The sequence below is a fragment of the Aethina tumida genome, chromosome 3, assembly GCF_024364675.1.
Source record: "Aethina tumida isolate Nest 87 chromosome 3, icAetTumi1.1, whole genome shotgun sequence".
In the NCBI taxonomy this organism is placed as follows: domain Eukaryota; kingdom Metazoa; phylum Arthropoda; class Insecta; order Coleoptera; family Nitidulidae; genus Aethina; species Aethina tumida.
In genome coordinates, this window is record NC_065437.1 from 10,311,888 (window position 1) to 10,335,937 (window position 24,050).

General features: G+C 34.5%; 1 protein-coding gene across 2 annotated transcripts in view; it reads right to left on the minus strand.

Moving 5' to 3' along the window:
- Positions 1–24,050, minus strand: part of LOC109599873 (sushi, von Willebrand factor type A, EGF and pentraxin domain-containing protein 1) — a 39,911-nt gene that overhangs the window by 3,969 nt on the left and 11,892 nt on the right. For both annotated transcript variants that reach the window (XM_049965553.1, XM_020015922.2), the window contains exons 3-14: positions 21,447–21,480; positions 13,235–13,316; positions 8,972–9,159; positions 6,007–8,201; positions 5,206–5,950; positions 4,964–5,145; positions 3,316–4,909; positions 2,790–3,260; positions 1,891–2,732; positions 570–1,833; positions 354–519; positions 45–296 (exon numbers count right to left, since the gene is read on the minus strand). In XM_049965553.1, the coding sequence (XP_049821510.1) occupies positions 45–296; positions 354–519; positions 570–1,833; positions 1,891–2,732; positions 2,790–3,260; positions 3,316–4,909; positions 4,964–5,145; positions 5,206–5,950; positions 6,007–8,201; positions 8,972–9,159; positions 13,235–13,316; positions 21,447–21,480 (8,015 nt within the window). The remainder of the gene's footprint in view (positions 1–44; positions 297–353; positions 520–569; positions 1,834–1,890; positions 2,733–2,789; positions 3,261–3,315; positions 4,910–4,963; positions 5,146–5,205; positions 5,951–6,006; positions 8,202–8,971; positions 9,160–13,234; positions 13,317–21,446; positions 21,481–24,050) is intronic.

The window sequence follows — 24,050 nt, forward strand, 5'->3', positions numbered from 1 at the left end:
AAAATATTATTAATACATTTCTATTATGGTCTATTATCACTTACTATTCTGGTAATTTTCTTCCACTACCATAACCTTCAACTTTGCTGGCGATTAGACCTTCAGTGATAAGTTTAAGTTCTCCACCGTTTTCTCCATCCCAAACGATTGCAATGTGGTGCCATTGGGCATCATTAACGGTTGTGTAGTCTCTGTAGCTAAGATATACATCTTGAAGATCTGGGAAAAGCGAAACTTGGACACCGTTGGAGTGGGCCTGAATAATTGGTCGTCTGTCCTTTGGTACATGGTTTGATCTAAAAATATTATATTTAATATTATTTAAAAGAAAAAAATTTCTACAAAAAACTTACGAAACGGAGTACAGAGTGAAGAAAATACCGTTTTCATCTTTTTGGGTGAATTGTACCCACATGGCTATGGTCATACTAGATTTAGATCCTGTGTAGAACGGAATTACTTGGGATGCGGAACTTCTAGTAGCGTCGCTGAAGTACAAATCGTAGTCCACAGAGATAGCTAAAATATAAAGATTAATAAAATCTCAAACGCATTAAATTCATGCTTACTTTTTCTACAGTCTTCTCCAGTTAGGTTAAACGGACATTGGCAATAGAATTTGCCGGTAAGATCTATGCATGTAGCACTTGGTGGACAAGAGTTCTCCCTACAGTCGACGATGTCGTCCTGGCAGAATTTACCAGTGAATCCTGGAGCACAATTGCACTTGAATCCAGTAACGTCATTGGTGCAAGTAGCTCCATTTTTGCAAGCGTTGTCCTGACAAGCGTCATATTCATATTGGCAACCAATTCCTGTATAACTGTCGCTGCAGGAACAGTTAAGTCCAGAGCCAAAGTCTTGACATTTACCACCATGCATGCATGGGTTTCCAATACATCTTTCTGGAGCAGTTTCGCATTGTTTGCCATCTGTTCCAGATGGACATACACAGAAGTAATCTTGGAACAAGTTGATACATTTGGCATCGTTCTGACATGGCCTGTTTTGGCAGCTTCCAATGTCAGATTCGCAGTTGACGCCAGTCCAACCAGGTTGGCATATACATTTGTAACCTCCAACTTCGTCTCTGCAGGAACCACCATTTAAGCAAGGATCTGAACTACAGTCATCTATATTTTCTTCGCAAAATTGTCCAGAAAAGCCTTCTCTGCACATACAGGTAAATTTATTGTCCAAGTCTACGCATTTTTCTGTACCGACAGGATTGCAAGGATCGCTAAGACATTCATCAATTTCGGCTTCGCATTGCAGTCCAACATATCCGGGTCTGCATTTGCAAGAGAAACCATCAACTAGATCGGAACAGGTGGCACCGTTTTGGCATGGTTCCGAAGAACAAAAATCGATGTTGTGTTGGCATTTCTTTCCGGTGAAACCCGGTTCGCAGACGCAGGTAAAGTCGTCGATTTCATCAGTACAATGTCCCCCATTTTCGCATGGATTTGGATTACAGTCGTTGATGTTGACCTCACAGGCTTCGCCAGTCCAACCTGGTTGACAGATACATTCGTGATAGAAAAGTTTATCAACGCAAACACCATTTTTACAAGGCGTGCGGCTACAAAGATCAATTTTTTCTTGACAACGTTTTCCAGTAAAACCTGGTGGACAGGAGCACGAGAAGTCGTCGACTAAATCAGTACAGTTTGCGCCTAGGAGACATGGTTTTTCGGCACAATCGTCGATGTTGATTTCGCAAGTTTGGCCTTCCCATCCAGGCAGACATTCGCACATAAATCTTCCTTGTTGTAGAGCTAAACAAGTAGCTCCGTTGTTACACGGATTACCATTTGCAGAGCAGGGATCAATCTAAAGAGAAAATATTTTTAAGATACTTGTCCATATTTTTAACACTTTGATACTTACGGTAACGTCACAGTCAAGTCCAGTATATCCGGATCGGCAGAGACAAGTAAAGTTCTTATATCCTGGTTCATCCTTGCACATAGCGCGAGCTGGGCAAGTATCATTGCTACAGTCAGATCTTTCCTCTTGACAGTTAATTCCAGAATATCCAGGAGCACATTGACATCTGTAACCTTGTGGAAGATCAATACAAGTACCACCATTATAACAAGGTTGGGAGGAGCATTCATCAATGTCAATTTCACATCTACGTCCACTAAATCCTGCTGGACAGAAACATTGAATTCCGTGGCCAAGTGGTACGCAAAGACCACCATGTTGGCAAGCATTTTCTGTGCACTGAACTGGGTGACATTCATCGCGTCCAGTTGCACCCGCACCCTCCGTTTTCATATTGGTTGGGCATTCGTTACAAGACGTTTGGCCTGGTTGTGATTGGTAAAAATCTTTTGGACATAAGGAACAAGGGGCTAAGCCAGTAGGAGAGTATTGTCCTGGGCTACATTTTGGTCTACATCTATCTTTTCCGGGAGCAGCTGGTTGGTATGTGAATGTATTTGCTGGACAAGCTTGACAATCTTTAAAACCTCCTGTTGGTGGTTCGCTGGTGTAACTGTTCCTTGGACATTCCAAACAAGGTACTAAGCCAGTTGGAGAGTAAGTACCATATCCGCAAACTGGAATACAATCATGTACACTCTTAGATCCTTCTTCGTGAGTGTAAGTGCCTTGTGGACATCTCAAACAGGCACCTTGACGATCGCGATTTTGATAGTATCCACGTGGACAATAAGTACATTCTTTTTGTTTTTCTCCCGCGAAAGTGCCGGCAGGACAATGTACTGAAATAGAACATAAAGTAAATATTTTTTAATCAACTAACTTTCTTAATAACTTACAGCATCTTGGTACATCGTTGGTGTCCATATTCAGTACTTCTCCAACACTACAAGTAAATCCTCTGGTGTTGAAAGATTTTAATGCCTTCAATGGAGGACATTGATTGCCAATAGCTGATACATTTAGTAAAGGTTCTATAACAGCGCTTGCATATGGTACCGATAAATCGAACATTAAGTTAAGAGTGCTTCCACAAAGATCGTATAATTGTGGTTGACGTACGACAGGTACAATTTTTAAAATGTAATCCACCTTTACGACATTTTCTTCTATTAGAGTTGGCACAGCTTTGATGAAGGAAACGTTCATTTTAACGTTAACGGCGGAACATCTTTCAGAGAGGATATTGTTCAGATTACCATAGTACTGAGCGATTAATTCAGTGTATTGATTTAAACAGGAAGTGGCGACAGCACCATTTGCACGATAGTTGAGTGCTGCTGTAAAGTGATAATCGGCCTGTTGTGTGTCTAAAACAATTAATAAATTATTATATATTTTGAACATTAAACTAAATAAGTTTACCTTCTGAAACACAATCCGGTACTACTGAAGTTGGAGTCCAAGGAGTTTTGCTGTCACAAGAGAAAGTCTTAACAGTATCTCCATCAGTAAACCTAAATCCTGGATTACAGGTTCCAATACATTGCAATCCTTTATCGCCTGGTAGACAATTTAAAGCTCCGTTAACTGGTGGCTTCAGTTCCCATTCTACGCAAGGGGTGGCTTGGACGGAGACTTGGAAGTGGCATTGAGCTTTGTTGCCATGTTTGTCTGTGGCAACCACGGTAACATTTTCAAAAGCACCTATGGCAATTGTAGCTTTGTCAGGAATGAAGCTAATATGAACTTCTCCACTTGCATCTGTAGCATTAATCCTTCTTCTAGTTTCGTTGAAATTGACGGCGTAACTGTCTTGTCTGTCTACTAATTCAATGACGTAACTTTGTGGACAGCTTAATTGTGGTGGAGTATTGTCAGGTACAGTGATGTTAATTTCGCAAATAGCTACGTTACCATCATAATCAAAAGCCACATATTTTACAACAGTGTCTTCGAAAACATGAACTGGGGTCTTGAAGTTAGCTGGTTTTACTTCTAGACGAGCAATGCTTCCGGAGTTATCTACAGCCGTGGGTTCGGTGAAGTTAACAGGAAGAAGACCGCCATTAGCATCTTTTTGTACAACAATTGGTTGTTGAGGACAGTTTTGGAAAACAGGAGTCTCATTATCCACACATGGAGAGTATCCATAATCGTATCCCAAAAGTGGATCAGTTTCTGGTTCATCACATCCCATCAATTCGAATTTCAAACAGGCGTTGTCCATATAAGAGACGATTCCAAGAATGACAAATCTAGCTTGGACGAATTTTGGAAGAGAAATCATTGCCAATTCACCATAATTTCCAGGATCTCTCATTGTAAGGTTGAAATTGGGGAAATACACAACATAGTTTTCGTTGTCGGCTTGTTTGTAGAAGAATCTTATTTCAGTAGGACGTCCCACAATATCATTAGTGACTACACCTTTTACCAGTATAGCTTTCACTCGGTATACCTTGCCCAGATCAACACTGACATATGTAAAGGCTTCTTGTTTTCCACACCAACCAGTAACTGAGTTCAATCTGACATTCTTAGCTTCGTAGTTAGGTCTTTCACTTGTAGCATTAATTGCGGAGTCAGGAATCTTTCCTGAGGCCAAACCAAGGGGACGAACAACTTTACATTCCGGTTCTCTGACACAAGTAATAGGTCTGGGGTTGATAAGAATATATCCAGGTCTATTACAACCAAAGGAAACTTCTGATCCTTGTTCGTAACTTCGCGATACTTGGAAACCATCACTGGGTCTTCCAGGATCTTCACAAACTGGACCCTCACATCTCAAGTCTCCAAAGTCCCACACACCGTTTGCTTGACATCTCACTATGTTGTCGTGTTTACTACTTTGGCCGGCAAGTTTGAATGTGTTTTGACAACCGAAGAAGAATGAGGATTGATATTTGGTATCCACATATTGACCGTATTCCGCTCCTGGGGTTGGTGGTGGAACACCGCAATCAATTCTAGGACAAGAAGGCATAGATCCACTGAGCCAATAATCCGGGAAACCCTGTAACAGAACGGAGCAATTAATTTAATTCGTATATTTGATTTAAATACTTACTGGTTGTGGATCGTATACACATTGTCTGAAATTGGAAGTAGCAGTACCACGCAAGTGTCTACCGGTGGAACCACAGTTTAATGTCACGTTTTCTCTGAAAGGTACCAAAACACTGCTTTCGTCGTTGCGGATGATTTTCAAACCTTCGTTTTTGCCATCAGGCAGCGACACGCACTGAGCATCTGTAAATATAAATATTTATAAATAAATTTACCTTAATAATGAATTACAATAATACTTACATTTACATTCAGGCATAGTACCGTTCCAAATGCCAGTGGAGGTACACAATAAGGCAGAAGATCCGGTCATTACATATCCAAAATCACATTGGAATTTAACCAAATCACCGAAATGGTACTTCTCTTTCGTAGATAGAATGACTCCGTTTTCTGGTGCACTTAATGAAGGACACATCACAGGTACACAGGACTTATTGACCTGGTACACATCACCATCTCTGAGCCCGTTTTCAGATTCTTTAATATAAAATGCGGCTGTTCCATTCTGATTGTACAATTCATAACCAATATTGCAACCACAAGAGTAATCCCCAGCACTATTAATGCACTTTTGATCACAACCACCATTGTCGAGGGCACATTCGTTGATATCAGCGCATTCCAATCTGGTACAGCCCATAACCTCAAGCTTCAAGCACGGAGCGCCCACATAATCTTGTATTTTAAACTTGATATATTGCGCTTCGATTGGGACGGGCAGATTCAAAATGCTCAGGGTCGGCTCCAGGATTCTGAACTCTACAGCGGTACCATCGGGGTTTCTGTAGTCCTTGAAGACGTCAGTCAGATCGTCGGTATATTGAATGCGGACCGCAGAGGTGAAAGCTACGGTTCCGTCGGGACGTGATACTGTCATTGTTCTGAAACCTCGGATGATTGTTGGTGCTTTCAGGTCGATAAGTATCCAATTGGTTCCGCCTTCGATAGTATTACCGCACCAGCCAGCGCCATTCAAACGGGCCATCTGTAATAATAATACGATTGAACAAAGATAATGTATTTTTGTTAGTAAGAACTTACAGTTTTATCGTATCCCGCTTCGCTGCTGGAAACAGTGATAGACTCGTCTGGAATACCTCCATTGATCAATCCCAAATCACCGACCGGTCTGCAATCCAAAGATGGGGCGAATCCTTTGCGACATTTGCAAGAGAATGATCCAGGTGCGTTGACACATTCGGTAGAAGCCACATCGCATTGACTGCTGATACATTCATTGATGTCTTCACATCTTGGTGGATTATTGAATTCCTGATTTTCTCCACATCTGATGATACTGTTTCCTATTAGTTTATAACCTTTGAAACATTGTACTCTTGCTTCGTCATTAAAGTAGTATTGCCTGTTGGGTTCGTTGATGAAGCCGTTCTTGATTTCAGGGAATGTGGGACATTTAGCCCTTGAACATACTGGAACTTCTCCAGACCAGGTACCGTTGCTCATACAAAGAATTACTGGGTGACCACTTCTAATGTATCCTGGTTCGCATTCATAACGTACAATTGTTCCATATGATCTGCCAAGTCCGTTGAGGACAGTAACATTTGCGTGTGGCACTTCTGGGAGAGCACTGCATTGAGAAGCTAGACAGGTAGGCTTCTTTTCCCATCTACCATCGGCCAAACAAGATATCCTTTCAATGGGTTCTCCAGTTGGGAAGGCAAAACCGGCATAACATTGATACATGGCTTGACCTCTGTAGGTGACATTGGTAGATCCGATGGAGAAACCATTATCAATTTGTGGTACAGGTCCACAATACACTTCTTGACACTTAGGTATATAAGCAATGGACCAGTTACCACCTGGCATACATTGGGTGGTGATACGGTTGCGACCTGTAGCGAATTCTTGACCAGCTGGACAACTAAATGTGATGATTGTACCAAAGGCAGTGTCTCTGCTTGATGCCAAAGCTCCAATTCCGGGTTGAAGTACTGGACAGTCTGCGGAGTATGTAGCGGACCATCCTTTATTATTGTGTAAAGCATCTGTGGAGAAACGGACTAACATTTCACCACTGGAAGCAGTGAGGGTGATCTTAGGTTTGGACGTTGCTGTAAATCCATTTCCAGAGTGCAGTCTGAGACCACTAGTGGTGGAGCCATCATATACTTGTACGAAGTCAGATTTGTCCACTTCGAAATCGTCAAAGTTTAGAGACAATGGACCTCCTCTTGGGTTGCGGATTTTGTAAAGACAGTCTTGATTGCTCGGATAGTTGGACAGTCCGAAAGCTGGTGACATTAACGTACCATTTCTAGCTACAATAGTGGCTTTGCAACCTTGACTGTAACGAATTCTAAATCCTCTGCGGGAGTCACCCAGGCTAGTTTTAAAGTATAAGTATAACTTGTTGTTGGTTGACATAACGATTCTTTGGTTGTTTTCTAGAGCTCCAGTAAGTCTGGCTATTGTTTGGCTTCTGGGTGAGTCGCCATCTCTGACTAGAATGTAATCCCTAGAGTCGTCGAGGTCCAAGTCGTCAATTTCCAAGGTTATGATTTTGCCATTTTGAGCTTGGATGATATAAAGGCATTCCAATCCTCCTGGATATTGTCCAGGGAATCCAGGGGAAGTTAATACTTGTCCTTGAGGTGTAGCTCTCAACATTCCTCCACAGGTCTGAGGTTCAGTTTTCCAGGAGGCTCTGAAACCTTTACGCTCCACAGAGGCATCAGTGCTGAATTTGATGATCATGAAATTTGAGGCAGACACGAAAGACCTGTTGGTTAAATCTTGACGACCTGACAAAGTGGCCAGGTTAACGCTGGTATCTTCCGTACGTCCTCCCACAAGAATTTGTACTGTGTCAAAAGTTTTTTCAGTTTCGAATTCCTGGAACTGCAGTAAAATGTTGTGTCCCTGAGGACCTTCCAAAGTCCATTTACAGTTGGTGAGTGGCGCATATTTATGAGGGTAGTACGGACTTTCCACAACATCTCCGCTGCTGGCCAAGTAGTAGTTGCAATTGGCAGCGCAGTCAATTTCGTCGGACCCGTCGCCGCAATCATCTTGTTTGTCACATCGGAATTTTTCGTTGATACAATTTCCGTTTGAACAATGGAAGGATCCGGATGGGCAGGCTCTGGACCTGCACATGAAGGGCAGGAGGCTTTCGCAGGTGGTTAGTTCCCATGACTGGTTGTCTTCGGTTACGGTCACGTCTACGCATTCACCAGCTTTTGGATCAGGTTGATTTCGAGACCAAAAACCTGGAAAACCATTATAGCTGAATTTAAAAAATACGAAGATTGAGGACCAAAGGAAATAAATAAGTACCAGTTAACTTTTTTGGGTTAAAATATGTCCAGTTAAGAACGTCTATTTGCTTATTTATTATATCAACTCGTACGTTAAGTACCGCTAGAATGTGATAGCTGACGGTACCATTTTAGCGTAAACTTGACCTTGTTGAACTCTCGCATGCCATGGCAAGTACGAGGTAAGTACTGCAATTTCGTATTCGCCATTAATACGCTCGTAACATTTTTGATAAATTAATTCCCATGCAAATCGATCAGACGTGGTGAATCGGCAATTTTTCAATCGCATAATAACACTACTAGTATGCCGGGTGCGTAAGAGGTCAGAGAAATCATCGGGAAAAGTAACTCAAACGTCGTATCATTCTTGAATAACATACTTTAAAAACTAGTACCCATTCGCGTAAATGTGTATAGTCGCATTTAATTGTAAATTGTTTATAAAAAACAATTTCGTCAACGTTTCTGTGTTGCGGTGCAGCTGAGATCGGGTTTGGTAACACACTTTTAGCTAGCGCATCCTTGTCACACATGCTTAACGATCTATGTGACTCTCGGGAGGTTTATATCTTAATACGATCAGGGAAATTATACTTATTGTAAGATGTTAAAGATGAAACGAGTTTTGAGTATTGAATAGAATGGTACTAAAAAGAAACAGCCGGATAACTAGTCCAGTGTGGTCTAACTGCCAGTTAATTATCGATTGATAAATTTACCTGAATATTGTGACACGAGCGTTCCAGCGGCTGATTCTAAGGTGTTTGTTCTTAAATCGTCGAGCGAGGCCAGACCAAGCCAATAATGGGAGGGACCGCGTCGTTCCACGGGCACGGACCCCGTTGCAATGCTTGCTGTTAGATTGTTCTCGCTGTAAGACTCTACGGCCATCAAGTCACTGCCATACCTGAAATAGATAAACAACCAATCAATAAATTGAATGGGATTAGTTGAATTGGGTAGTTATCAACATATTACAACAGGTGGTACTGCGTGGATGAACAATTAGAAACATTGGAATGCTCTGATTTATGAGTATGCGTAACAAATGACTTTCCCTTCCATTCATCTTACAGTTATAGACAGGTCCAAATGATACACTAAAACTGGGTACTTCTTGGTACACATAATTAATGGTTAATTGTTCGACAAATTAGAGTTCGACCCGTAAACATGTTATTAAATTAGTGAGCAAAATGCAAAAGTATATGTGATGGATGAAATTAATTTGTTCAGCTCTCGTAACTTGTACGGTACTTTTTCTTGCCGGGCAGGCATGCGAGCCGCTCACATTTATACGCAATTAATCTATATAAGTCAGACTCATTGCTCCAGTTCATGAATTATGAGAAGTATTTACATTACACGACCTTTCTTACTTCACAATTGTTTTCTCATAATGAACAGGAAATAAGAACGCTTTTTGTTCGGTTACTTGTCATACACGACCATTTTTATTCACCAACTATGATCACAAGTTATGAAAGCATAATTTGAAATGTAAATTTCCTTGTTATATTTATTAAAAGGCACTAAATATGTGTGATATTCTTCGGGATCGACGAGCGGAATTCTTTCTCTTCGATCTTGATAAAACTAGTTGATCGGACGGTTTGTGGACCGTAATTACGTTGGACGGTACTGCCTCCGGGCGCGACACACGATTTCATATGGACACCTGTACGTCCGAAGACCTACTTTTTAAAAAATGCCGTCTCAATAAGTCGTAAAAATATTTGTAGTGGTATTGTGAAAGAATAAATTTGTCGCACTTAGAACAGAAATTTCTATTCACAAATAAATTGTTTGAACAATTGATTTAATACTATATGTATGTCCAATAAAATTATGTATATTGAGTTTAGAAATTTTCTTTAGTACACGTCATCAACTTGAAAAATGTCGTTTGGTACAAATGCATTTTCAAGTTGATGCATTAATTAGCATTTAAAATTCAACGAATTTTTTAACGTCAGTCCACCATTCAACCATTAACATTCTCCATGGATTTTGCCTAATTTAATTTTGATGTGATTCACGAAATTTGTAAATTTAGCTCCGGTTTTGTCGCTTTACCATTGCATACCAATGAGTTCCTTGTGGATCTTTCACTTTTAACCTTAACATTTGACATTGAACTTGTTCTGATAAGCATTACCATTTATTTATCGATGCACATGACGACAACTAACAATTTTCGCAACAATACCACAAGCTTGTATCCTAGTAGGTAACCCAGATTCCAGAGATCAGGAAAGTAATCGTCTAATGGTTATTACTTGGTGCGCAGAAATCGCGGACAGATTTGAATGAGCGTGAAATATTTAATAAGCATTTTTAGCCGAACATAATCGCAGCGATAACGGTACTGCAATTATAAAAAATTTTTATAGGTTACCGAGAAGTGCAATATGCATCGAGGCCCGTAATTAGACTGGTGCAAATCCGTAATACCAGATGTAATTACGTACTCGTGGAAAGAGCGATTGTGCCTTTTGTAACGTAGTTTGTAATGTAAATAAGACAGTACGCATCTGGTTTTAATTGGCACTCGCAAACGGTTGCCAATTCTGATTTAATAGGAGATTATGTCGAACGTTGGCTTCGGTTAAGGCGAAGATAGGCACTATTCAGATAATTAGTGGACAAAGTTGTTGATTTGAATAAATCATCGATAAGATCAATATGTATTGAGATTAAAGGAAGAAATGTAACAGTACCACAACTAATTCGTATAAAAAATATTTTTTAAACACTAGAAATCATGTTCAGTACTTTGAAAACGTTAAATAATCAGTATATGTAAGGTTATCCACTTCATTTGAATAAATATTTGATCGATTGATTTTAACATGTATTGAGAGCAAAGGAAGAAGAAATGAATGCTTGGAATAGTAATGTAAATTAACAGTTGTTAAACCACTCACTACGATTAAAGTGGAGTCAATAACTTCAAATAGATTTTGCATAATGAGAAAGAGAAGGATAGTTTTAAATTACTATGTTAGAATTGAACGTAACATTTGTATTATACAGGGTGATACACCTGTCTTCCAATGAATATTGGATGTTTGTGGAAAATGGTTTTCATTTAATATTTTTATAGCAATTGAACTACTTTTCTATTTATTTATTTATTTTGAACAAGATTTTATTTCTGAATTTGTCGGAATTGACATCAACTTAAGTTATTTTCAGAAGAACACTCTGTATATATATTTTGAAATTTTACATGTAATTGCAAAAAAGGCAATGTTAAATCCAATAATTTTTGAGATAATTTTTTCCCAAAAATTTTGACAATTTATTTATAAATTATTATACTAATATGTGTAAAAATGATGATGTAATAATCCAAAAATACACAGGATGTTCCACAGAAAATAACAAACAAGATGCTCAAAATTAAACGTATATAACGAACACCTTGTATAAAATTTACTATTACTAATAAAGACTCCTTCTTAGTTAACTTATATGCCAAAAATATTTTTTCCAGTTTCAAAACTGGTGTTTATGTACATTTTAGTTGGACTATCAACCTTTTAAAATTTTTAGAAAATAATTAATAATTAGAAAATTAATATGTATAGGAATAGGACATTATACAGCAATTTTATTTACAATTACATGTAGGATGTAAAAGTCCAAAAATATATAGGGTGTTCCATAGAAAATAACAAAGTTATTGATGTTTCAAAATGCTCAAAATTAAATATAAATAACAACCATATATAAAATTTGGAAGTACTAATAATAGCTCCTTATAGGATGATTATTGATTAATATGTATACCAAAAATGAGTCAAAATTGGTTTTACAGGCATATTAGTTAAACCATCAATCTGTCAAATTTTTTGAAAAAAAAAAAAAAATAATTAAAGAACTAATGGATTTAGGTACAGAGTATCGTATAGTTATTTTAGTTGAAATTACATGTAGAATTTAAACGTCTAAAAATACATAGGGTGTTCCATTGAAACAAATCAAAATCATTTTCCCTTCTAATGAATAAGTTAGCTGCACCACCCTGTATAGTAGCTATTTAATAATAATAAATGAGATAAACTAAAGTATTTTCCAGTTAAGTTAGGTACGTGTGTTTTGGTGGGTCAGTTTATCGAATTAACAGCGAGTTTCTAAGCAAACAGTCGAACTTTTGCTTCCTATCAACAAACAAACTATTTAGTGACTCGTTCAGTCGATTAAATCATTGCAAAAGTATGTCGCTTAGGTCACGGATTTTCTATTTCAATACAATGAGAATTTTAATGCATCTTTATTATTTTTAACGAAACCACTCGACAAAAAAATAATCAAACGTTTGCATCGATTATCTCGTACCTTGTGTGAGTCACGTTGGCAAAAATAATTACTTGTAAAATCAGAAAATTAATGAACGAATCGACCTTGTGTATATTAAGTGATCAAAATTTGGTGGAATAATCGTTTAGACAATGGAACCAGATCGGGACATTGAGAATGGTGAACGCAAGTTAGGGCGTGACAGAATTACGGGGGTTGAACAATAAGAGGTTGCGAAAAACAGGAAGGAACATCGTAACAAATTGTCGTAATTTGTTGTTCATTATGTTGAATTTGGCATTTTTTGTAATTAAGTCCCACGAACGTCTGTGAGAAAAACGTTCACCTCGGCCCATTCATCAATTAGTTATTCTGTTTGGCATTTAAACTCGGTCTAACGGAATGGTCGAATTTGTATGTGGACTGTTAATTTTTTACAAGTTCATCGCCTTTTGTAACGAGTCATTTTTCCGCATACTAGAGTCAGATTTCCTTTTTCAAACTCATGATGCATTGTTGTGCTTATTAAATATTTATGTTTAATTACGGGACTTTGTGGCTTTTGCTTTATATGGTTTGTTTTTTTTGATTCATTGTTGACGATTTGTCGGAATTAATATTTAATATTTAACTTGGGTCCTTTGTTTATAATAATTTTGTTATGCTTTTTATCTTACCTTCGGCAGAGTTCTGCAGCTTTCTCCCAAGAGTGCCTTATGTTAAAAAATTTATAACAGTTCAGTCCTCGTAATTCCCATCCTGAAAAAAATAAATTAGATTTATTTATGTTGATTATACAATAACTTTTATCAAACGAAGTGATCCCAGTAAGTAACAACAATGAGAGGTAGTGTGTAATTATGACACAATATATTCAAAATAATGTCAAATACATAAATTTCACAGAAAGTAAAAGCTATAAACACTTTAGCAGTTGTTGATGTTCACAACCATAAAATTGTGAATTATAAATGTTATCTTATTATTAAAAAACATTTTTAAGTTTCAATATACTTATTTCAAATCATTTCAGTGACACCAATGTATTTTATTAATTAATATTAATAATAATTTACATACAAGAAATCGTCGTTCATAATTCAAGTTCATAGACGTAAGATAATTTTGTTTAGGCATTTAAGGAGATTTCATGTTTAAATATGCATTATTCAACGAATTTTCAACACGAGTATATAAAATTATTTCAGTGGCGTTTCGTAATGTGAACTATAAATTGTCTTGCACTTTCTTAAACTAATTACAAACACACACAAATGAACACTTTTACTTGCAACGCAATTAATTTTTGAACAAAGTATCTTCTTAATAAAAATTATTAACTTAATAATGCCATGAGAAAACACATTCGCAATTTTCCCATTAAAATATTAATTTTATTAAAGTTTCTTGCGACTTTATGGAATCAACACAAAACCAGATATGCGTGGATGAGTGCAACATGACACGGTCGGTGGTTTCCATTTGGAGGCTTTTAAAAATTGGCCGTTGTCCAACGTGCTTAAATGGGAGAAAGCAATATTTTTGTTCGAGTTTGAACCGTTTTGTTAAGGATGTATGAATATGAACAACACGACTAGATCGCCAGCGCCCGATAACAGATTTAATAGTTTGATTGAAACAAGAAAGTTGAATAATGAATAGTTGTGAAACATAAGAAAATATAGGGCAATTAGAGTGTTGTTGAGATGTTTGATTTTATTCAATTAGCTCCCAAGTCATTTTTGAGTCACAGTCGAGTTAATTCATAATTAATTTAAATTAACAGTTTTTTTTTATTTTTATTGATGGTCGATAAATCGTATTGGCAATTAAATAGTTTTTATGTAACGGATTTTTGAAAATGAAACTGATAAAATAATTTCTCCTACATACATATGTTTGTGGTCACAAACACAGTTACATATTGTACAATGAAGTGAGCTGCAATAAATCAAACTCTTATTCATCAAATGAAACGGGACTTCACTCAGAAAAGATTGACTTAAGAACATAATTACGTTCGAAATTAGAAATCCATGAAGATGAGACACACCTTATTTTGAAGGAGATTTGTTCACATACTCGAGGTTTAATTTAAAAACACGACAATACTTAGAATAGTGGAATATAAAAGACAAATTTTTCTTTCAATCTGTAAACCAGTGTAATTATCGATGTTTCCTATCGTAGTTTTTATAGAAATTTTACGTCAACCATTTATCACACGGTTTTATGACAAATATACCAGCATGAAATTCGATGCAGGCTTTGTGAAAGCGCACAAATCGATTTCTTTAGTTCTGGGTAATGATTTAATTTCAAAAGTGAGCTCATGTAGGAACTGGTATTTTTGCAAAAAGGAGTGCCTCCAGCAATTTTGAATAATCAATGACTAATAAGTGGCAAAATGTTTTTTAATTACAATCGATTCATTGTAAAAATATTACGATGTCTCAGGGTCTGACATTAAGATGAGTTAATGTCAAAGGTGAAGTATTTTAATTCTTGTTGATTTGTAAAATAAATACATCGGGTTTACATAAGATATGTTGTTTATATTACATTCTTTGGTAACTACGAGTACTACTAATGAATCTTAGTGCCAATATTAGACATCAAGGATAAATATAAACGTACTTTAGATTACATAAGGCTTTATATAACTCTAGTTAAGAAAAGGTGGGACAGAATAATAAATAAATTCAATTATGTAAAGATAAAGGCACATGTCTCTGACATACGTCCATTAAAACGTTTGTAAATGCTTTGTAAAGTTTCAACGACATTCAAATACTTGTTTGGAATTAACGGTGAACTATTCCAATTTTTGTCGGTTCTATGTTACCTACCACAACTTTTGTGTGTGAAGTTTGTGGTTTACGGTTTATGTGGCACAAAAAAGAACAGCGTAATTGTAGAGGAACATTTTTAATAAATTTTATAGTGGATATAGTGGTTCACTTTATAACAATCCGTCTCGGCTTCAATCTAAATCTCCAATTTCAATAACTGTGTTTACATTTTTTCTAGTGTATTTTAATTAACATGTTCGTGGTGTTATCTAAAATCCCATTTGAATATAATGAAAAAGGTTGAACTAGGATTTTCTATCTCATAAATATTAATAAAGTGTCTGAAAGAAAAAAGCCCGTTACGGGCACCAATCTAAGTAGCGCTTAATTTATTTGAAAACTGTTTTAAAATTAAACTTAATAATAGTTTACACTACAATAAATCGTATTTATTACAAGACAGATTATATTTTCGTATTGAGTCTAGGAAACAAATTAACTATTTAGGTTTTGTTTGTTTTGAAACTGTGAACGAAAATCACAGACCTATAGTTTAAAAAATTAATTAAATACGGTTCTGTTGAATAAACGATCCGATTAACCCATTTGTTGTAGAACAAGAGAAATTTTAATTTATTGATGAATATTAGGAAGATTTTTGTAGACGTTCAATTTTTAAGAACCGTTGTTAATCATACTCCGAACATTCTTGACAGAAATGTTGCTTCATCGCAGTTTTAAATAAATGTTAAATATGGTACTGCTAGTTTGTAGGTAATATGATATTGTGTCAATTGAACGTATAAAACTACGCGAAGGTTAAGAAATAATAACGATATATTTCTTTGTTCAGTAACTACACAATTTAGTAATTATTGTCCTTCAATCAAGAAACTTTCAAATAGTTATAAATAAAATTTCACTGTACAGAAAGATCAATATTTTAAAGACTCATTGTCACTGATTGTGACGTAATAAAATTATACTTGTGTAATGTTTAATTTGAAATTAAACCGCATTAAAATATTGTTTGTAATAATTGTCTGATTTTCTGTTATAAAAGCATCAATTGTAAAATGGGATCAAAAATAATGAATCCTTGTAATCCGTTTAATTGGTGCACGATTTAATTGATCAAATAATTTTATATTATTTTAACGTTACGTAGTGCATTTTGCCTTGACTAAGATTTTATAGAAAATTATAAATTATAACAAGAATATTAACCTTTTCTCAAATTGACATACTTTCTTGAAGTAGTAATGTGTAAATTACCTATGAATTTCCATATATTAATTGATAATTATAAAGTATATTTAATATTGTTGAGATAAATGAATAAAAACCGTGTTAGGTAATAGTTAAATAATATGCAATTAAATCAAATTAAAATTTTTAATACATTTCATAGTATATATTAATTTAAAGGATTTCTAGCTTTTTAGGGTAAGTGATTAAAATATATTATTCATTGTTAATAATCATTATTATAGATTTTACATGTTTTCTAATACAAGGTGTTTCTAAAATAGGTAATTAAATTACAAAAAAGTATGTCTTTATACGTCCATATTGTATAGATATTTAAATAAATAATTAGAATAATTAAAACAATTAGGAAATCTAAACAATAATATAAAGTATTTTAAATATTTGAAGCCTTTAGGGGATCTACAGAGATTAAATAAATAATCTGTAAAATCCACTAAAGAGTTTGAATATCTATATTATCTGTCTAAAAAATTTGGTTAAAGAATTTAAAGGATCTAAAGAATCTGAATAATCTAAAGAATCAGAAGAATATGAAAAATCTGAATAATCTGAAGAGTCTGAAGAATTTTAAGAACCTGAAGAATCTGAGAAATTTGAAGAATCTGAAAAATCTAAAGCATCTGAAAAATTTGAAGAATCTTAAGAATATGAACAATCTGAAGATTTATAAAAAATCTGTAAAGAATCTATGAAGAATCTATGAAGAATCTATGAAGAATCTATGAATAAACTATGAAGAATCTATGAAGAATCTATGAAAAATCTATGAGGAATCTATTAAAAATCTATAAAGAATCTATAAAAATTAAATAAAAAATCTATAAAGAATCTAAAGAATCTCAAGAATTTGAAGATTCCAGAGAATCCAAAGAATTTACAGAATCTGAAGAATCTAAAAAAGGTACAAAAAACAAAGTAGGTAAAGAATCTAAACATTTCACAGAATCTAAAGGATCTAAAGGAAATGATCTAAAGGAACTAAATAATCTAAAGGATCTAAATAATCTACAGATAGAATTCACAGAATATAAAGAATCTAAAGGAAAAAATCCAAAGAAAGAATCTAAAGAACCTAAGAAATCTAATATTAATTATATTAAATTTGAAGGACTGTATTTTTTTTTCAGGTGAAAAAAGTTTTATTTTTTTTTTTTTTGTTATTGAACGTGTTCTAACTGCTCCCAAATTTTAACCAGATACTTTACAAACACTTTGTATATTTATTAATTTATTTATTGAGTCATAAAAACATTAAACAAATAAAGAAATAGGTTTTATTTATGGTGTGTTTACTGATTATTTCAAGCTTTCCAATCACTTAGTTCTAAATAAAAAAGTAAGAAATTCTGGTATATCTGAATGATTTGCTTCTTCCTCTAACAATCTTGATGTAATTTGAATTACAGTCATAAAGAGTATTTATTATTTTTCCGTATGATATTCGCAGGAATCCGTGCAGTGAAAGTTAAGTCGTTGTCCATGATTATCTGACCTTTCTAATTCAATAAACCATTAGTAAAGTAAAAATTTGTATTACATTGTTATCCCACAACAACCGAATTACATCAATAAAGCACCCAGTGCAGAAAAATGCAGATACACAATGGAGGAATTGCGACTGCACATCTTGTTTTTTCTTGTTTTTCTTCTTATGCAAGAACCAGACAAAGCAGGTATAATATTTTCAGCTAGCCTTGAACTCCCCTGAATACATATTTCGATTGTGAGTCAGTGTTTATGCATTGAATTTACAATTCCCCATACATACATACATAAAGACATTGATTTATTAATTTTTTCTTCGCGGCAACTTTTTTATTTTAATCTGCGGTTTATAATGATGTAAATTGCGCAATTTCGCTTGCGCAAGCCGATTGCAATTGAAAGGAATTGTGTGTGTTATGTAAAATATTGGTTGGTGAGAAAGATAAGGGTTTAATAAATAAATAATCGACGATTTGTGGGTCAAATTTATCGCATTGTTTCGACGGCGACGCACCCAAAACTATCATAACCTACTTGGAAATGAGTTGTAGTTTAGATGTGCCAATTTTTGAAATTTTTTGGCAGCGTGCACACATAAATATTGATGTGGCCAAAGGAAAGTTGATGTAAGATCGTTAAGTTTGTAATTATGCCCACTAGTTACCTTCAACGTGAAAATACGTAGTATCAACATCCACAGATTAATTCCACTGAAAATATTATGCATACCTACATTGGCAGTGTATTGTAAAAATGTCAGGGTCAGATTATAAGCAGTGCAATGGTCTTGGGTAGTTCCTCATTTAAATTATTCTTAGTCATAACTATTAGTTCATTCCTAAGCATCAGTTGGCTCGATTATAAAGAAAAAAAGATAAGATAGAAGTGAAAACTTAGAACTTTTAGTATTAAAATTTGAAATTTCATAATCTTTGAATTAAATTTATCAACATCAATCTGGCTTTCACATATATTGATACCCTAAGTATATATAGTTTTTTATTATTTAAATATATTACGGACTGTACAAGATCATGACAAAATATAAAAACAATTCAATTGAAATAACAATTAATATACAATCATATTATTTATGGATAGTATTTGTATTTACTTAAATTTCAATGTACTTGACTTTTAACATTATTTTAATTGTTTGCATCATTGTCATCATTAATTTCAACAATACTTAGACTTTTTGTACTTTCAATTATTTCATTTTGTTCTTAAAAAGATACAATTGACTTATGGTAACTAAAGTAACAAATGAAAATGATTTAAATTTATCTAAGTATTGCGCAAAAGCGGCATCTATTGTCGTTTTATGTTTTGTAGTAGTGAGTTTTCGATCATTGGACATATTTAAATAAATTTTTCACTAAATCCATTCAATTTCACTTATGAGATATTCACAGCACTATACGTCAAGTGTATAGCTACAGATATACTGGTATAAGCATGTTGGTGACGCGAACGCGCGAGATTTTACCCTACCAAAAAGTGCCCAACGTGGCTAAAGAAGTTTTCACTTCAAAAATCAATAAACGAGATCAAACACGTAACGTCCGGCCCAATTTCGACTCGCACCGATACAATGCAGCAAATGTAGCGTTAATACAAACAATCTCCTTGAGAAATGACCATGACGCATTAAACAGTGGTTGCAATAAGACAAAGTCATTTCGCGCCCGTCATAGATCGGGTACGAGATTGTGGCGGTGGAAAAAATGCAATGGACATGTGCTTAAGGCGCAGAGGCATGTGAAAGTAACATATTTGCAGTTGCAGTCGACTTCCTCGGTAACCAGTTGTTTACATCTTCTTTTACGTAACGTCCAGCATCATACCGAGATCTTCCATATTTAACCTGCTGTTGCGTTTCTGTCTTTCGTTGCATCAACTCATTTTACATTTGTTTTTAATTAGAAATGTAGGAATGGAATAAGAAAAAAATTATCGACGTGATGTCTTGTCCGAACGAAATTTATTGTTTTGAACTTCGTGACACTGGAATAAATTAACTGTTCTTAAAGACCTTATCATGCTAATTTTTTAAAGATGCAGGTCAACGTTGTAAATATGCTGTGCTTCTTGTGAAATATTGTAACAAAACGTTTTTTATAATACATTCCTCGTCAAAATTATGTATTGTATAATAAGTAGGATAGTGTGTGAAATTTTGGTTTATAAAAATTGAGTTCATTGCCTGATCCGCTATTGAAATCGTTAGCAGGAACGGCAGGATGTTAATCAAATAAAATCAATTAATTGCCTTCTGTTGATAATTATGGTAGAAATTTATTATAAGTAAAATTTTACGGCTATATTTGTAAAACGATAAAAAGTGAAAATTATGTTAAAACAAAATTATTTGTAATTTACTTTAAATACAGGGTGATTCACATAACTTATTCATTAGACTTTTATGGATTACTATACTCTTTGTGTCTTATTTTGTTGTTCATAAGTTTTCAATGGAGATTTTTTTTCTCTTAAAGGTCACTGCTTCAAATATTTTGAAGTGTGCTTCGGGTCATAATCTTGTTGAAAATAAAATTTTAGTGGCATATTTTTATCTGAATGCGGTATCATGTAGTTCCTCAATATTTCTTTATATATAAAATGATCCATGACTCTATTCAAAGGAGAAGACCCATTCTAAATCCCGAAAAGCAGCCCCATACCATTACCGACCTGTCGCCGTGTTTAACAGTGACTATGGCTATACAATTTTGAAATAAGTACTTTTTTCCATTTTCCATCAATTTCAAATGAATAGTTAGGTAAATCACCACTCGTATAATTTTTTGAACATTTTATCATCTTGAATCTCAAAGTTTAAACGGAGCTTTTTGCTTAAAATGATCCCAAGAATCTCCCCTTCAAATATGTTATCTTACTTATTTATTTTGGGAATTAGCAGTGAAAACGACATCGGCGTATTTGATGTGATATCCTAAGAATCAACATAACAGTATTCGTATAACGGTAAACGCGAAAAACTTGCGACGAACAATGAATCATTTTATTATATTAATGAAGTTATATTCATCTCGTGTTTCATTGAAAAATTATTTAGGTCATAACGTAATGTCATCTTCGTTAATTATTTTTAATAGCCACCTTTGCCAGATTTGCACTACTTAACGACTAGATGGTTTTGTGGTAATCTTCTAATTGGTCAAGTGCATGAAAGTAATTATGTTATATTCAACCGGTAAACATTGATTAATCTCCGTGTTTTAGATCGTAATAACAAAATCATCTGTTTATAATTAGCGTCAAGGTGTCCTAATTGATTCAATTGATACATCAGACTTGTGTAACTTTGATTACTTACCATTTGGACATGTGAATAAATTACTAGTCAAATTCTGAAACAGAAAATATAAAATTAGTTAAATTCTAACCGCTTGAGCGCCTATATAATTAATAGCTTTTTGAAAAAAATGTTTATAGATTTCGTAAGCACATTGAAAAATTCGGTGGAAGAGTCATCTGTAAAATTTTTGGTGACCCGTCCCATTAACTGTATATCGGAATCGTTTCGGCATTCACGGGCACTACGTTGGCATGTAGGCACACATATTAATTTGAAAACGCCCGTAAACAAGTTTTATCGCTGGTGGTCATGTTTTCGAGCATTCCCATCGCCGATTCTCATTCTCGACTGACCCAAAATCACTATTATTAAATTTGATTGGCTAGAAAAATGTGCTTTTCGCCTCAAATACAAAAGTTCATTTTCACACAGCTCGTAATCCAAAAACATTTAATCTCAGGAAATATATTTTTTGAAATAATAATGATAATAATAAAAACCAACAGTATATATTCCAGTAACTGGGTAAAGTATCAAGAAAATAATTATTTGTATCACAGAAAGAACAGATTTTAATCAAGTTGTTGAAAGAGGTGTGTTCAATGAATAGTTTGCCCTGGCCTCCTTGGTATAAAATGTAGGCTTATGTCTACTATTCTTACAAAGAATTAAAAAATTAAACTATTCTAATAAACTGGGGCAATCTAATTAATGAATAGAGGGAAAAGGAGGGACTCAACATTGGATCCTAGTGGCACCACAGAGTATTCCAAATAGAATTTCTACTTAAATTCTAAACTGATCCACTTCATTTGATACATTCTGAGTAATAATTGTTGATATCCAATGAATATGGATAAGGTGGAACTTGGTGAGTAGTTTGAGAAGTTATCTGAACTTCCTGATTATAAAATATTAAAAAATATTATTAAATATGTTAAGCAATAACAAAATTTCAATACCTCCATTAAAACAACTAAATTGGCTTCCTTACACATTAAAAATATAATTAGTGACTCATAACAGAAGATAATTGAGTGGTTGGATTTCGAGATAAGTGTTTCCTGTGTTTTACTTCAACAGTCCGTGGGAGTTTTAATTATTCATTTTGTCAAATATTTATTTCACAAATTATTTATCAAATTACAAGGTTATCGACTTTTATCAAGACGAAAAAATATCGGCCAAAAGTGATTTGTAAAATTGCTTTCTTATTTTCCCGTACCATTGTCAACATAAATACTTTTCTTGGATACTTTTCGCTGACATTTATTGCGAGCAAAAACTGGTACATGCAAGTTTCCTAAAGAGGAACCTACATACTTAAATTCATACTTCCTACGACTTCAAGATAATTTTATTATCTATTTATTTGTTGGCTACAGTATGAGTGTCTTGAAAGTAATTGTGCATGGGTGAATAGCAATAAAGACATACTGAATCAACAAAGACTGGTGGTATCAATCTAAAGAAACCATCATGTTCCGTACAATTTTTTTGTTTGTACTCGTGTAGGAGCTTATTATTCACCCAAACAATACACAGTTTAAACGTGTATACAATCAAGTAAGACGAAAAACGTTCGAGAGTAAAAGTTGGATAAACACTGTGGTTAAATAAAACTGAACTCAACAGAACAGCTGCCTGGTTTCTAACGAGCTGGTTGTTACATTTGCGAGTTAAAAATCTTCGAAATTCTCGTAAAGATGTCGTGAGAACAGACATGCTTCCATTGACACAAAATCGGTCGCATAAAAGAAATTGTTAAAGCGAATTACATCCACGTAGTGTTCGAATGAGGTTGATTTGTGATTTCCGCAAGCTTTCAATTTGTAGCAGGTATCGTTTCTACCTGTTTTCTTTGTCAATTTTCAAAGGCATGCCTTTCTAATGATTTCAATTTCTCTGTGATGTTTACCGGTAAAACGATGCTGCTACACAGGGACTTTTATTGAGAAATTACACCTCTAATGAGCGACCATATAAACTGATAAATTGCGTAGAAATTATTGGTACACACACATATTAATTAATTAATTCTTTTCATTCCTTTTTGGTCGGCCATTTGCATTAAATAAGAACGTTCTTCGTGTGTTTCAAAGACTTTTACGCCTCTCAGTGTACAAATGTTTTATTCATAGTCGCATTAAATAATAACTTTTTCAATTGCAACAATGAAGCTAAGGTGTGCAGTCTTGCACAATGCAATTATCAACATAAGAGAAAATTGTTTTAGTCATCCTCATTATTTCAGTTTCAATAATATATTATAAACGTATAAAGTCATTGAATTAATTTAGTTTTTATAGTTGATAAAACTGAATCAATTAACTATTTTTTTTTTAATCTGGTTTTTGATCAGAATTGGTGATTATTTTTGGATTTTGCTGGGGCGTAAACCGGTGACACCTTGTTTTCTGTTCAGACTGATAACAAAGAATTCCAACATTCCTTTGTACTTGTTGTCAAGACGTGTTAAGTCAACGAACGTTTGTGTGTTATAAATTAAAGAGGGTGTTCCTAAAAGGTCTTTACAAGACTTCACCATAAATAGTATGGGTTTAAGCAAATACAATAATGGCAATAATGTAATAAATATTTAAATATTGTTTTAATATACCC